Source organism: Haliotis rubra, unplaced genomic scaffold (assembly GCF_003918875.1).
Source record: "Haliotis rubra isolate DU_JTF1 unplaced genomic scaffold, ASM391887v1 Scf1, whole genome shotgun sequence".
NCBI lineage: Eukaryota > Metazoa > Mollusca > Gastropoda > Lepetellida > Haliotidae > Haliotis > Haliotis rubra.
The window spans coordinates 8,843,671-8,861,035 of NW_025764891.1; the positions used below are offsets into that span (position 1 = coordinate 8,843,671).

Consider the following 17,365-nt stretch of genomic DNA (forward strand, 5'->3'; position numbering starts at 1 on the left):
GACTTAAAATGTTACAATTTCCATTACAGAGTGAGACAGTGTCAGAAACTGGGTCTCATTAGTAATCCCAAATTAAATTTATATCCTTTCAAATTTAAAATCATAAGCATACACTACTAGAACTCCCCTGGAAGTCAGTGGTTTAAAACAAAGACAAAAGTTAATGTCAGCATTGATATTCAAATATTATCCATAACCACTAACACTAAAATCAAACGAATTTAGCTAAATTTTATTACATCACAAACAGAACAACATAAGTGCAGACTGGCGTTCAGTAAAGTGAGCTAAATATGTTTTCAATTTAGTGCACAATCTCCCGTTAAACCAACAAGGAAAACATGTTTTCCTCTACCAACTTCCTTTAAAGCGATGGTAATTTTCCATTCACTGAACTCGTATTTTCCATTCACTGAACTCGTAAATCAGCAGTAAGCCTGTCAGTGTTGTCACTATTCATGTATCAGATTATGGACACTGAGGCAAACATGGTGGTGAAATATTTAAAAACATAGGGCAGCAAGTGCAAGTTTAAATAAGACAAAGATAAACATATTCAATATTAAAGCTATTATGATGACCTCATGTTGTTGGTGCAGATGGTTGGAGCCAGAATGCACTTGCAATTTCAAAATAAAATTTGAACAAACTAACTATACCTATTTTATATAATATCTGGTGAAATTGCTTGAACGTTTTGATTCCTGAATCAGAAGCCAAAACACATTTCTGTCATGTCTCGACTAGGAAAAAAACCCACTGTGATTTCTTATATCAAATCATGTAGTTTTTAGTGTGCATGTTTAGTGAAGATTCTGGTCATTTTCCCATATATTTTGTTTTTGGTCATCTTTTTTTGTTTGCTTCACACACATAAAAACTAATATTTATCTTCACATCTCTTTGATTGACCTCTCTTTCAAACCATTTTTTATAAAACAATTTCACGGTTTACAGATGAAAGACATGTAACTTATAAATAAACATGCAAAACAACCATAAGAATTTCCTTCCATACAACATTAGCAATTAACAAATAAAAAAAATAAGAATTTTTTTTCCTTCCATACAAGTTATCCGAATAAAACATTAGCAATTAACAAATAAAAAAAATCAGAATATTTTTTTTTCAATAATGATATTCACACATTACATAATTTATTTATTATTTTGTATATTACATAACTCAAGTTATCCGAATAAAAACATTTGCAATTAACAAATTAAAAAAATCAGAATATTTTTTTTTCAATAAATAATGATATTCACACATTACATAATTTATTTATTATTTTGTATATTACATAACTCAAGTTATCCGAATAAAAACAAGCATAACAATATGCTGCAAATAATTTCAACGAAATATGCATTGCAACAACCAGACCCATTTCAAGTGCAAGCAGCTGTTTATCTAAAAATCAATAACATTTTATCTCCACAAATACCACCACAATGCAAGTCGTGTTTTCAGCCTCTAACAAATCGGAAGTGGACTCAACCCTGTGAACCCTTCTTCCCTTGTTCCTGCTTAAACACACATAAAAAATAATAACCTATCCCCCCCTCCATGGTAATGAACTCGCCCGTGCTAAATTTGAGTGGAAATTCCCCACTGTGTATGAATCACGTTCACGTCTGTGACCACAGCAACGGCAAGTGAATGAATCCATCAATAGCTTCCCACACAATGTCGTCTGGCCCTCGTGTTTTCTAGCTGTTTCCCCGCGTAATATTGCCAGTAACCTGTAATGTCGCTAAAACAATGGCTCAATATTTTTTTCTTTCTTATAAACCAGACATTGTTTAACTAAAACTGAATTTTTCAAATCACTTAAAAATATACAGGCACATAATTTTCTTTTACATATGAACATTTTTGATTGGTATAGAAAATGAATTAGTAGTCATTACTATACAATTTTTATATTACAATAAGAATGTCCAGTCATAAAACATATTTCCTTTCATTTATTTCCATTCTGTTCTCTCTACTGACTTTGTCATTTATATTCATCATGTACCCATCCAGATATTATATTCTATCACTACTTCAAAACACACCTTTAAAGGTGCGGTCAGGTAGAATGGGGTTGATGGCCGTGTTAAGATTGTTCCACATATTCATATTCATTGACATGAATACATTTGTGCTTGGCTGCCTGTACTAGATCGGACGAATATTGGATTCATAGTGCTAACCCACTGACATACCATGCTGGCATGGACACCCATTAAACCAGTCCGATTCCAACACATGCTGTTCTATATCCCTAAACCCTGGCTGGGGCAGTGGGGTAACATGGTGGTGAGAACTAGTTTTGCCGAGGGCTCAGATTCGATTCCTTGCATATGTACAATGTGTAAAGCCCATTTCCCCTGCTGTGAAACTGTTGGAATATTGGTAAGCAGCATAAGACCTATATACTCCAGTACCATCTTTTAGCATCTGTTGGTATGTTAAGGCCAATGGACCAACCCACTACCTTTCCGCTCCGTGGGTACACCATCTGAGGCATATGGCTGCAGCAGCATAATACCTAATTCACTCATACTCTAGTACCATCTTTCAGCATCTGTTGGTATGTTAAGGCCAATGGACCAAACCACTACCTTTCTGCTCTGTGGGTACACCATCTGAGGCATATGGCTACAGCGACATAAAACCTAACTCACTCATGCTCTAATACCATATTTCAGCATCTGTTGGTATGTTTAGGCCACTGGACCAAATCACTGCCTGCATACCCATCTGAGGCACATGGCTAGAGCTGCTGGTTGTAACAGGAGCCTGTTATCATTAACCAGGACCTGCTGGTGGTGAGGGGACCCTGCTAATTGTGTTTCATCATACACAGCTTGGGTCATTGCTCAGTCAACCATTGCTTCATCCAGACTTCCATGCAGCTGTGACCCCCTGGAATATTGACTGCTGCATGAAGCATCACTCACTGCTTCCACTTCTGTCTCACAGTCCTCAACTACTTTATTTTTCCTTTTGCAAATCCCTTACTGCCAAGCGAAAGCCCTAAAAGATATGTCTGGATTTTCTTCTTGAATATCACGGGGGGCTCCTTTTCAGTTTAAATGGAATTATTTGCTTAATCAAAATATTACAGGTCTTTGAATGGCATTTAGAAATGATAAGAGTTTTTATGGATATCAACTTCTTTATTACAAGGGACACAATGTTTCAGAGTATATCCTTATTCCTTTATCAGGTGAATGAAGGAGTAAGTATATACTCAAAAACGTTGTGTTCTTCTTAATAAAGAAGTTCATATCCATAAAAACTCTCTTCAAAATATTACATATTACATATATATAATTATATTCATTCATATTAGTCTAACTTCTACTGGCAACTATGATGAATGACCTGTGACTCCGAAAAGACCTGAAGCTGCAATTTTCTGCTACTACCAGAGAAGCTAATCAAGCAAGCCAATAATAGATCTTAGACACGGACTTGCACAGGTTTCTGAGGAAATTATTAACAGCTTAAAGTCACAGTTTCTCGACAATACAAATAAGAATCAATTTTCACCACAAAGACTTTGTCCTTACTGTTTCTTATCTTGCTTATCATAAGGATAGAATTACTGTACATCCAAGGATTTGACATTCAATACAGCCTTGAAGCCAGGCTTTATTTCACACTCTCCCCTCAACCATCAGGAGCAGAGTTGTGCAACAGACTAAGGTCTGATCTGGGGTCAGACGTTATTAACCAAGGGATCATGGAACTCAAAGAGCACTTTGTCTCATTGTTCTTCTAATCAGCTAACTGTACCTTGATCTTCCACAAACATGGTCGGCTTGTTGAACTAATGCATGTAGGGAATGTGGTCAAGTAGATAGGCAGCAGAGCTAGTCTGACCTTGAGGTCAATGCTAATGCACTGTTGCCATGGAATTAGTGAAAGTATGCGTGTACCATGCACCTTCTGCTATGTATCATTCCTTTACAAACAAACTATATCCTTTCAACTACATTATCTATAGAGCGTGTTACCTATAAACTTCTTATCCTGTATTGCAAGTCAACATTCGTAACTTTGTTTCATATGTGAGAATATGAAACACCCAAAACTATTAACACAAAATATTCTTTCAGTGTGAAAACCATAATTTTCAATACCAATTTGCAGACTTCATGCACCTGTTCAAAGTAATCACATAAATTCGGCTGTTGGTTGACAAACATCCTAGCTATGCTGTAGCGCTTAAGCAATATCCATTTCACCAGCTCAGCTCAAATCTTAATTTGTTTCCACGACTACACCAGGTTGATACAAAAATCAATACCAGGGATCATATTTCCGTATGATGAAAAGCTGTTCCTGTTTAAAGCTACAATTTCCTGTATCGGTTTCTGCTGAAAAAATATTGTCCATTTTTTTATGTTTAATTTACTATGAAAATCGATGTACCGTTAGTTTGGAGCTACTTGTAGACTGATGTATGGATGCACCTGGAACAGATATGCTCCTTACAGATGATTTTTCTATTGTTATTCATAATTTACATATTTGGGGCAAGCAAATTCAGGTAGATATGTCAAAAGATGTTTTAAAATATGAATAAATTGCATGTGGTAAAATTATTTGAGGGTGATGTCCTCAAAATATTCATCATTATTCACTCGTTCAGTTTATAAATTGTTTGTCAACAGGTTACTTTTGAGCTGCTGGTTTTTTTCACAGAACGCACTACAAGAAAATATAGACCTAAACATCATGTTGATTGGATAAACAAGTATATCTAAATTATAACAAAGACAGATTTACTGACATGTAAAGCCTTTACAATGTTGAAAAATATCACAATAGGTTAGAAAACAGTTAATAAGCTATATCACGAGGAACAAGGTGTTTCTAAGCAAATGTCAATGAACTGTTACTCCAAACACACACTTTCAACAGCTGCCATCAATAACAACACACTATCAGCCAGGAATGAATCACACACAAAAATAATAAACAAAACACCAATCACATTTCCATAATTTTTGTACAATTCTTACTACATCGTAAACCAATGCATTATGTTATTTATATTCACCAAGGAATAATCCATAAACATTATCAATAAGAGTTGTTATCAGGCTGGGTAAATGTCAAAACAATCTGTCCCAGTAAGTATATTGGTTAACTATAGCACTCCACTCCATCATATTTATACATCCTTGCATGTGCAAGCATCTCAAAATGACTCAAGCATTTATCTTGGTAGTGGAAACATCTTGGTTTCCATGGCCTCTGACATATGCTATTATGCTTACAATGGCTGCCATTCTACAGGCCCTGATTCTACCCTGTGTACAAACAGAACATATGACATTTGGCTCTCATCCAAAGTATCTTCAACATGCTGGAATATCACTTTTAGCGGTAATCGTCTGGTTTCTTTGCCAAAACATCTACAGATGAAACTTTAATTGCTATTTTCACAGGAACTGCATACTTGAGATGTTTAAGTCAAGTTACATACTCCCCTGCATATCCATTCAGGTTTCTGTGAAAGAGAAATGGATTCTTGAAGGAACGAACAGGTGTGAACTTTGAATATTTAACATCATCAGAACAAATATCTTTTCAACTTTGTTATTCAAAGTTTTCAAATAACCACATATTTACATGTGATGCAAATGTGACATTTTGTTTTTTTTGTATTATTTTTCTTCAAAATCATGCATTAATCTTGTTTTTTCAGAAAGTCTTGTCAAATTTAGTTTAGCCTATGACCTTTCTCTTTTCATGTCACACTAAGCTATGACAACTGTCTGCGAATAATGGAGTCTGGACCAGGCAATCCAGTGACTGATATCAAGAGCCTTGATTTACACTATCAGGACACTCTGACAAGCATGAACCAAATCAACGAGCATGACAACTCATTCACAATTTTTACCACATATGACAAGCATGGGTGGTGAAAATCAATTCTAACCCACACCTTTGCAGGTTAACAACCTATAACACAGATTTAATATACGTTTTTTAATGTTACATGCATTCTTGACACAGAAAAATTTAAGAAAAAGAAATCCAGTCTTTTAAACCACAAAAAACAATATATTGCCAACAGCACAACAAAATTTGTGGTATGGAGTCACAATGCCATGAAACCATAGTGTGTCTACACGTTTTGCTATTGTTTACTGCTGCACTCAACAATATCCTATCTATATGGCAGCCTCTGTCCAACTTGTTCGAATTTTATTCTCAATCTCAATGTGTTATAAAGAAGGCTTCAGTGTTCAAATATATAACTTTGACTTATGAATCACTAAGACACGTTACCGAAATCCTGACAGAGTTTTAAAGAGATATCTGCCTGGGCATGTTGTTAACAAAGCAATATCAGTGCCATGAATGTCATAGCACCTAAATGCTTACACAGATAACAGATAGTTGTTGTGCCAATATTGCTTGTGAAACGGCCTTTGAGTAAGAAATGATAAAGAACACCATAAAAAGGGTGTACACATCAGTCAAAGTTATATGAATCTTTTCATTTCATTACCTCTCATTCTTTAAAGAAACACAAAGATTTTTTTCTGTTTCTGTGATTTTCACGGTTTTCATATTGCTGCCCACTGTGATACAATGTTGCAGTTTAGCATGGATACCCCACCCAGACACACTGTACAAATCAACCAGACCCTTTATATCTCACTAATGCCAAGGACAACAATAATTCAATACACCACAGAGGCAGTTGTTACATAGCTAAGACTCTCCTGTTGCCATATTTAATCCCAATATTTCACAGCTGCTCATGACAAAAAATAGGAAAAATGTTGTTGCTTATGTATAAATTCATAAAGCCGATTATGAAGCGAAGTTATCTGATCTCCAACATGCCACAACAAGCCTTAGGCTAGAAGCATAAACAATGAAGGACAGATTATGCTGCCCCAGCTCACACAACCTTGGAAGCATAAAAACACTGTGACACATAACTTGTTTTCACCTTGACTGAATTAGTCATTTATATTGGGCCATCATCAGTCTTAAAGATTCTAACCTTAATTTTTTTGAAAAATACTTTGGCCATTTTATGACTAAATTTACAGTTATTATGAATCATAATGGCTGCTCTTGGTGGTATAATCATCAGACAGAATGGGTGTGTTTGACGTGTGATATTGAACACTCTCTTTGTCCTTGTGTGTATGAACATAATCTTAACATATTTACCACAATAAATGCCAAGATAACCACCTGTTCCTTCCTAAGAGATCAGCAAATTAAATCAGTCATACTGTTAACTCAATATCATTTTTTAGACATTTTCCAAATCACTGCTGTATTCATTTTAAAAGTTACCCTAATCTCTTTAAGTCTGATCAATCCTTTTTCTGTTCTATAGTATTACTATGAAGTTATGAACATGTGATTCTTTCTCAGTACAACATAGTAATATAGTTACACAAACTTGTCACTTGTTCTTTATCTTTATTCAAATATTACATCTTAAAATAGAAGTACAGAAAAAGGAACATACTTATTACAAACTGTGAATATTACACTAAATTAGAACTATTCAATTTTTGCAAATTAAAAGTATGATTTCTGTTAAAGAATATGTCTGTCATTAACATACATCACCTCAACATGAAAAATACATTATCTTTAACTGAATAAATCCTCAAATCTTTTTTAAACTGGTTTTATTGGTAAATTAAAAGAAACGCAAAATGAAAATCCTAGCAAAATATCTTCGTCCATTCCATAATACAAGGAGTCCATAACATGGAGAAGTGCAAATGTTTGGAATAACTACAGTATCAGACACATAATATTACACCTAGGTACGAATGCTAGAGGCACATCTGGTTCGTCTTGTGAAGCTTTCCGCACAAGTGATGCCCACATAACAACGAAGCTGGCTGCAACAGATAAAAGCTTCAGTGCACCTGGAGGCAGAAAAAGCAACCTTGGAAATTTTCCATTCCCTCAATACCTGGCACAGTGTAATTAGTAATCTAATCATCAGCTGATTATGTATCAGTGGTTTTTATCCAATGTAAGGAACTCATATTTTTGCTAATATTTTGGCACATTTTGTCAGAACTAATTAATAATTTGGATAGGTTTCATCAAGTACAAATCACTATGTACATGTATGTATGATAAATGACCACTGCCTATGATAGCCATATATCCTGGCTTTAAGGACACACAGCCCAAAACTTTGTTGCTTCGGTTAATTAAAACACTAATCATAAGAAAAGCTCCTGATATTTTAAGTAACATCTCCATTATTCTCAAACTACATGTAGTTTTCAAATTTTCAAATAGTATTTTTTTTAAATGTATTAAATTAAACCAATTACTGTAGGATACCGACAAACACATACTTAATTGAAAAATTTAATTATTTACTCAGAAAACATCACACCTCTTCAATGGCCCATTGTCTATGTAAATAGTAACAGACAATGGTTACTGCCTACACTGACAATAACAGACAATAACCATTGTGTGTACTATTTATATAAGAAGTTAGTTATAAATAACATGAAATTATAATATGGGGCCTATTCTGGGTTCATTGTGAGCATCTGTCTTGGTATAATTGTCAATAGATATATATTTTGTGGTATAGTAAAGGGACAATGTTTGCAGAGTGTTTCTTGGTAGAGCAACTATGAACAAGAAATTTAAATTTAATTATATTTTAAAACCAACAGAGACAGTCAACAGCAAACTAAGGGCTTCTAGTTGCCAAGAGCAACAGTGATTTATCAGGAAAACAGCAAAATCAAAGGAAGCAAGCTAGATTTTTTTTGACAGTTTCTCTCCAATCCCAATAGGACTTCTTTTCAATATAAATGTAGATGCTTATTTCTTTTGAAATAATATATTTTCAGAGACTACACAGTAGTATAATAGGTTCCATCATATTATCATGTAATTATCACACCATGTGTTTCATTTAACAAGACTATATACATCCATCACTTGATCCTAGTAACAATATCTACCATAGACATATCTTTCTATGTAATATTAAAAAAAAACAATTCCAAAATTAATTAACTATCTAACAGCCTTAAAATTCACCTTTCTTGCAGAAAAAAGTATCTAAAAGAAACAATGACATGGAAAATGTTGACAGGTTCCTTTCATCCCATATCTAATCTCTGACTATATTCAGCCAACCTATAGAAGTTAGTCATATGTATCAACTTATTTTACTTGTATTTTGCTTTTGTTACTATAATGTGTTTGTAACTATGAGAATGAACAAAAAATATATTTAAAAATTAAGACATTATCTGCCATATCTTCCCTATCCTTTTCCTTAAACTAAAATATTCAGCATAATATGACCTTGTCACACATATGTGTTTACAGAAGCAAGTCTTCTTGGGTTCCATCCTGCATAGGACTGCATACCTTATGTGATCCTAGCAAAATTATCTACATCATCTTTTGAAGTATTTTTTCATGTTTGTTTCCCTATCTACCGAAATATTCAACAAGCCCACGCTGCGACTACTGATGCATGCCAGAAGAAATGAGGTCCCGAATCATGACCTAAAATAACTGCATGTTAACAAGTGCTTCAAAGGTGGTATCAAGTGAATAATTCTCGTCATGCGACAAGTGAATAATCTCCCAATTGATCCAATCAACATGATAATCATATATAAACACATCATATTAACCCTAAATGTGTACCATTTGACCCTTATGACATCAGCAAAGTGGATACTTGGACAAAGAGCATAACTCTCATGGCACATTCCTGTATTTCTGCCAACATTGGCTTCTCTCTGGCTTGTAGCAGCTCATCATACTGCTCATTCTTTGCTAGGGTTATGGTCTTAATAGTGAGTGAGAGAGTGAGTGAATTTGGTTTTACGCCGCTTTTAGCAATATTCCACCAATATCACGGTGGGGGACACCAGAAATGGGCTTCACACATTGTACCCATGTGGGAAATCAAACCTGGGTCTGGCATGATGAGCGAACGCTTTAACCACTAGGCTACCCCACTGCCCCTATGGTCTTATTAAGTAGGGTACACTGTTAAATGAAGTTACCAGTACCAACACTGTTGTGGACCGGTTTGATAGAACTAACTTGCATATACATATGCAATAATAGTTATTTCTTAGGCAAATACTTATAAAAATATTTGACAAATTTTTTTTCCTTAAAACATTTGGTCTAGGATTCAGCATCATTGGATTAAAATGTATATTTATAAATTTCACCTATTAATAAGTACTGCTACTGCAATGGCGGCCATATTGAAATTTGCATTTGTACCTCTTTAATAACTTCGAGAAGTACGAGAAGTTTCACCTTGGTCCAGTGATGTATGAGAAGATGCTTACAGATGGAAACACAGACAGCACACATCTACCAGGACAACCATGACACTACTTTCACTCAGGTGAGATGAAACCTTGTGTGCTGGAAGTGAAGTTCTCTAAGACTCCTAATGTGCGAGAAAAGTAGGATGACCTAATGAATACCCCAGAACCAAATCCCTGACGGGAAACACCCTGGAACAACCTGCCAGTACAGATCACTACCAGAGAGCTTGCAACAGGATCGGCTCATATCTATGGCAGGCTGATGTTGTCCAAATATGAAGCTGCTGATCCAAGATCAGAGACCTTCTGAAAACAATGGGGGAACTACAACAAGCTGCCAAATAAAACAAAACCAATGTTCCTTGATTCAGTCTGCAACAAGTCTGGCATAATATGGACCTCCCCTTCAAATAGCCACGTGAAGACGTCACACAGACCCTCTCCTTCAGTCGACCACCTGGTTGCTTGCAGGGTGGCCTACAGGTGGTGCTACCACTAACAGTTAAAAACACAACACTCCCTTAAGTACATTATTCAGATTTGGAGTCAAAATGTCAGAAACAAGCTTACAGTAACAACATAAACTCTAAGGCTATTGTAACTCTTAGTACTAAGGTCCTCCTGTGAAAGCACACCCTGAGCATTGCCTTAAGAATACATTACCTCTAGCATAGTAAAGTGTTTATTTGGACAACCAATTTCAACAACCTATTTGAAGCTCAAATATGTAAGGCAAGTTTTGTGAAAAGGTACCATGAGTCAGATGTAAGAAACCTTTAAAAACAAGCCCTTTTCATTCATTTGTATGCTTGCAATACAATTTGAAACCTTTTGAAAATGTATATAGCATTACATAAATCCTTCTCTTATTCACAAACCACACCCTACCTATTACAAATGACAACAAAACACTGATAATTGAAATCTCTTTTCATAACTAAGCACCTATCGCGATGTGAACCATGGTCTCTTTCACAAACCACTCCCTCGTCCATTACAAGTGTCAACAGACTTTTTTCATTATTGTAATTGAATTCTCTTGTTACAACCTTGCACAGGGTGGTGTTGTGAGCAATGGCGGAATACCTTGTCTCGACAAGCCCACTATGACAAACAATAATCAATATTTGTATATCAGAAGCTGTCCTAGAAACACTGTAATATTTTCCTCAATACAGCTTGTATGGTACATTTTTTGCAGCATCATCAGTATTCTTATGCATATACAATGCACATTGCCATTGAAAAATTGTGCAAACATCACTGAACATATTATATTCAATGTTTCTGTATGTTTTGTCATACATATATTGCACATTATTTATTGGCAGAGAGACATACTGTTCATTGTTCGTGGTTCTTTCAATAAGCATATCGTGTGTATCACCTTGCCCATACAAAGTATTTATTGCTGGTTGAATGTGTTAGCCCGGACACAATACACAGCAAACAATCGTTTATTTACTTCGTATATAACCAATATAGAACTCTGAAATTAAATTTGAACAAACATAGTAACATATGTGGAAGATATAAAAAGGAAAATGTTGATAGATTCATTTTGTCCATATTTGGAAGAAGTCAAGTTATTGTGTTCTTGTAACAGTGGAAAGAGAGGTAGGGTGTTTCACTGGTTCAATATGGTAGCAATCAAAAAGCATCTTGTTCCTGGAGCAACCTTCTGACATGCCTACTGGTGACACCCCAGGGCCACCATTGAGAATTTCCTCTTTTCATGTATCCACATAACCTTTTCTTTGTTTACATATGTTTGACATACATCTTCTTGCTTGCCCCAGACTCAACACATCTGGTTGCTGATGGAGAATCCATTTCCCACAATGCATCTGTGACATTTATGTCGGCCATGATTCAAGGTGTGTAGACATCTTATCAATACCCGCATCATGAGTAATGCACGGCAAAACAAAAATAATATAATGCCATGTTTGCAATCTTTATTATCAATATTGCTGTGTGGTAGAGTTTTCATTTCCTTATATTTTTTATCAGCGGAGGCTCTTTGTGAGAGGACACAAGTCTACTGTGCTGCACATAAATTGAGCAGTAGATAAAGTAGTGAGAGTGATTGTTGTATTACGCTGCTTTTAGGAATATTCCAGCAATATCACGGTGGGGGACACCAGAAATGGGCTTCACACATTGTACCCATGTGGGGAATCAAACCCGGGTCTTCGGCGTGATGAGCAAATGCTTTAACCACAAGGCTACCCAACCACTCCAGTACATAAAATAATGGGGAACCAATAACAGTGCATGTTCTGTTTCAAGTCATATTGTGCAAGAATAAGAGCAAATACTTTTTATTATGAGATTGTATCAGGAATTGCCCAACAAACTTGCCAAGTCAAAGGCAAGCAAAGAACCCATTTTGGTCCCATTTCAAATTTACAAAAACTTTTACATTTCAGCATGAACATTTTGAGACATATTCAATGCATGATGACTATTATTTTCCTCTTACACATGCAAATTGCAGCTCTTTTCATACCTTGTGTTATCATTTTGACAAAAACAAAAACTTACCCTTGAAGAGTGGACAGATCCTCCAAATGGCCACGGGACTAAGGCTGGAGAACTGGCCATATGTGACTTCCATGAAGAACAGGGGGATGCCACACAGAACCAGGAAGATGATGTAGGGGATGAAGAAGGCTCCTGGAACAAACAAAGAATCGAAAACATAAGCTTCCATAGAAAATACAGAGGTGTCGTCATGGATTCGCATGGATTTATTAGATTTTCAGACCAATTGCCTTCGTTGGCAATGTTGGAAAAGTGTTATCAGCACTATCTAAATCGGCAGATTTTTCTTAATCAGAACTGTTCCAAATAATCACATTCCTCAAACTCTCACACTCCTAAACATGGCGACCTTATATCTGTATAATGAAAATCCTACATAGTCAAGCTTTAGATAAAATAATTTTGTTTTCATTTAGCACTGAAGTAATGAAACTCTCCTAACTCAAATTCTGATCTATAAGGCAGATCAGAGTGCTGTTGTAGAAAACAACCTTAGCGCTACAGTTGTATGTCTATGTTACGGTGTGGGAGTTAAGATCACCTTAGAGCTAAGATCAGTTTGAAATCCGGTACTCAGCACTGCTGTAATCAAACCCAAACGGTACAAAATAAGGTGGAGTTATTGCTGACCAGCACTGTAGTATACTAACCTCCTTAAACAAACTGTACTAAATATGGTGGGTTACATTCTTGATAAGCAATAATTACACAAATATTAGGGCAGACATTCCAAAAATGTTTCATCAAGCTATTACCTCAGGAAAGACTGATTTACCTATAGGCCAAATTATTCAGGTGTCTTATACCTATAATGTTCAACAATAGCTTGCAATGCTTTGTCTTCCATACTTTTATTCAATAATGATTCATGGCAACACAGGCTTTGACAACATTTGTCTCTGTCGTGAATATTGATTCCAGCATCCCTGGATGGTGCAACTCCATCTTCCAATAATGCGTATATACTAGTCTCTCACACAGTCCCTGAACCACATTAGATGCCATTCAGCCCATCCCTTACTGTAATGCTATAGCACTACATGAAGCAAGTCTAGATTTTCTATAGTTTTGGGTCAAGACATACATTGATCTTCTCCATATTTCTCCAATACTAATTATAACCTGTGGTTGAAACCTTCCTCTCATAAATTCTTAATTATTTTTCCTGCTATTTAGAAACAAAATTCTATTTCCAAAATGCTCAAATCTAAGGAATCTTTTAATTCCAAGAATGCCAGGGCTAATTGGCATCTATCTATCACTATTATTGCCCATGTTTTTACGCAGTCTTTGCTTTCAGAATTAGTTCTCGCAGAAGAGCAACCAAGAAACATCTGCTGCCTCATTAAACATCAGTCATCGGTCAGTGGAGTCTTTGACAATTTGCGAACCTCCAAACAATAAACACATAGTATTTGACATTTGTGTCAGGCCATGCGATAACAGTGTTTGATTTCTCACATTACTAACACATGACTAATCAGGTTTACTCATAACAGTCATTTGTCCTTTAAACATAGATGTTTCCTGAATATCGGATACCGATTTGATCAAATTAAAGGAATAATGGATCATGAACCACAAGGTTTAATATTCTACCCCATTTCCAAATATTGTTGTCATGACCTTAAAAAACAAAGCAGCGATAAGAATCGTGTAGAACCTATTTTCAAAGTGGACAGGTACGAGTCTGCAACAAGCCATTTTTTACCACCCAGTTCCAGTTCGCCTATCTTGTGTGAACTCATCACCTGGCGGGAGAGCATGTTCATGTCACACAGTTCAAGATTAACGGACTTATGTAAATAACACAGATAAATCTAGTCTGTTTACATTTCATCAGCATTATGACCATCTAACCACTTCAAAGATTTATGTTAATGTTTCTTCAGAGAGGGACGGAACAAATTCCCGTCAACATGTTCGTACATTTACATGTCAAGTATGGCAAACACTTAACTAGTCTGTCTCAGTCCCTTAGTCTGTCATACAGACCCTGAAGCAAATATATCCAAGAAATCCCACGCATGTCTACAAAATGTGGCAAGTCTAGATTTCCACAGCTTCAGGGTCTTTGAAAATGAGGAAAGTTTCAGGGCTCCTTTTCATTATATTTTATTTTTTTCACTATGAGCTTTTTTTCTCTGTAAAATATGTTCTTTTCAGAGACTAGTTGTTAGTCTAACAGTCCCTGAACCACATTATTTTCCCTACTACCTACCCCTCCCTGCAATGTAAAAGCCCTAAATGAAGCAATCTTGATTTCCTCATGTTCAGGATCTCCCATCTCACTGGGGCTCCTTTCAATTTAAATGGCAGGGATAGAAATACTTTTTTTTCTAAGTGTGCCTTAGGGCACCAGACAAATATTTTAGGTGTGCCTTTCAGGAATCAAGTATGCCCACATGTTTTTAGAATAAATGACAATGATGATGATCATTTGAATTTATTGTTAAATAAAGAAATGGGTTTATGAGCATTCAAATACGTATGGTATTATTCAGTTTGGAAAAAAAATAATTGTTTGGGGGATTAAATAAATAAATGTGAGTTATGTCTCTAAAAAATTAGGCATGTCAAAAGGGCACCGAGAGCATTTTTCAGCCGTGTCATTTCAACATTTACTGTGCCATGGCACACTAATATATGGGGTATTTCGAACCCTGAATGGGTATATTTGTCATCAAAATTATATATTCAGACACTAAGCACTAGTAGCATTTATCAAAAGGTAAAACATTTCCATCTTGATTTATGTAACTTTATTTATGCATTCATAAAACGTGGCCTCAACTGTATGGATTCAACTGTATGCAAAGTCCTAAGAATGGACTGGCCCATGATTTATAACAGTGAAATATTTGGGAAGATCTAAGAATGGGCTGACCCTCACATACAACAAGCATACAATCTCTTTTCAAAAGCTTTCAAAACCTTTAAAATTCATTCACAATTTTTTTTTATTACAGAATTATCTTGGGTGTGCAGTATGATCATCCACTGAATAAACTTCCTCTAAGATGACAATTCTTAAACAGCCCCCGACAAGAACCTTCTATATACACAATATGACGCAAACAGCACAAAGACCTGCTTTCAGTTGAAAAAGATTGGTGTACTATTTCAAATACTGTATACACTCATGTTAAGTAGTTTTTACACTAGACTTCCACAAGATTCTAAGGAAATAATTATTAGTTTAAATCGAAATTCCAAGGTTATCTAAATAGCAAGTACAAACAGTGCCTATAAAAGACACATGTTCTGCACAGTCTGCATATCTAGACTTGTCTGTTTTAGAATAGAATTATCCTAAGTCCATAAGCCTGTCTCACAGTCCCTGAACCACATTATATTCCCTACTGCCTCGCCCTCCCTGCAATGCAAAAGCCCTAAATGAAGCTGCTCTATATTTCCTCAGGTTCGAAATCTTGCACCTCACTCTGGCTCCTTTTCAGTTTAAAAGGAATTGTCTGTTTCTATGGAAATTATATATATTTAGAGACTAAGCGTTAGTCTATAAGTCTATCTATCATCATTTGGTTCAGCCATGAGGAAGGTAGGCTATCTTCACGCACATGATACGGAACCTGATATTGCTTCACCAAGATGTTGGGAGAACACACAACTTTCATTGGAACATGTCAAAAATGGGGGCCGATACGTTTGGGTTACATGCAATCTGTTTTAAGGTAGAAAAGAACTGAGGTGCTGAACTTCCTTTTGATTAAACAATTAACAAATAAAAGAGAAGGGTCCCCATACCCAGACTGGACAAAACAAGAAAGGAAAGGACACATTTCACGCTTTCCTTCTTTGTACTGACTGACTGACTGACTGTTTAGTTTTACGCCGCTTTTAGCAATATTCCAGCAATATCACGGCGGAGGACACCAGAAATGGGCTTCACACATTGTACCCATGTGGGGAAACGAACCCGGGTCTTCGGCGTGACGAGCCAACGCTTTAACCACTAGGCTACCCCACCGCCCCTCTCCTTCTTTGTAATACAGACCGAAATGAAATATGAAGACATGATATTTAGCTTCCTTACAAAGTAACTTGATAACCAAGAAAAAAATTGAATCTGCCTCATATCAAAACATTTAAAAATCCTTTTGCATTAAAAGTCTCAACAAGCATGTACCGTAACGGAAAGCAATGTTCAGACACATGACTAGGGGAGGGTCACCTCGACACAAGTGGAAAATCTCCAGACACAATTCTAGCTCTAACTGACCAGTTGCTGGGTTTCAAGCTGTTCCAGATCTTACAAATGATCAAATACAAGTAATCCATATTATTGTTGTAGCAAAGTCGGAGGTTTAAAAGCCCACTCTCCCACTGCTGACTTAGTACCTGGTTATTTCTATCACTGTTAATCAATACTAGCGAAATATCGTCATCATCCTCCGTATCGACTGCAACGTCTGTATGCTAGTGTGTGGGTGGGTGCGTCTGTTGGTCAGGTTCATGCTAG

At 36.0% G+C, this 17,365-nt stretch overlaps 1 protein-coding gene across 1 annotated transcript in view; it reads right to left on the reverse strand.

Annotated features, from left to right (window-relative positions):
* LOC124281207 (sodium- and chloride-dependent glycine transporter 1-like) overlaps nucleotides 1–17,365 on the reverse strand; it is a 43,907-nt gene that overhangs the window by 18,142 nt on the left and 8,400 nt on the right. The window contains exon 3 of the mRNA XM_046717263.1: nucleotides 12,886–13,017. Coding sequence (XP_046573219.1) covers nucleotides 12,886–13,017 — 132 coding nt within the window. The remainder of the gene's footprint in view (nucleotides 1–12,885; nucleotides 13,018–17,365) is intronic.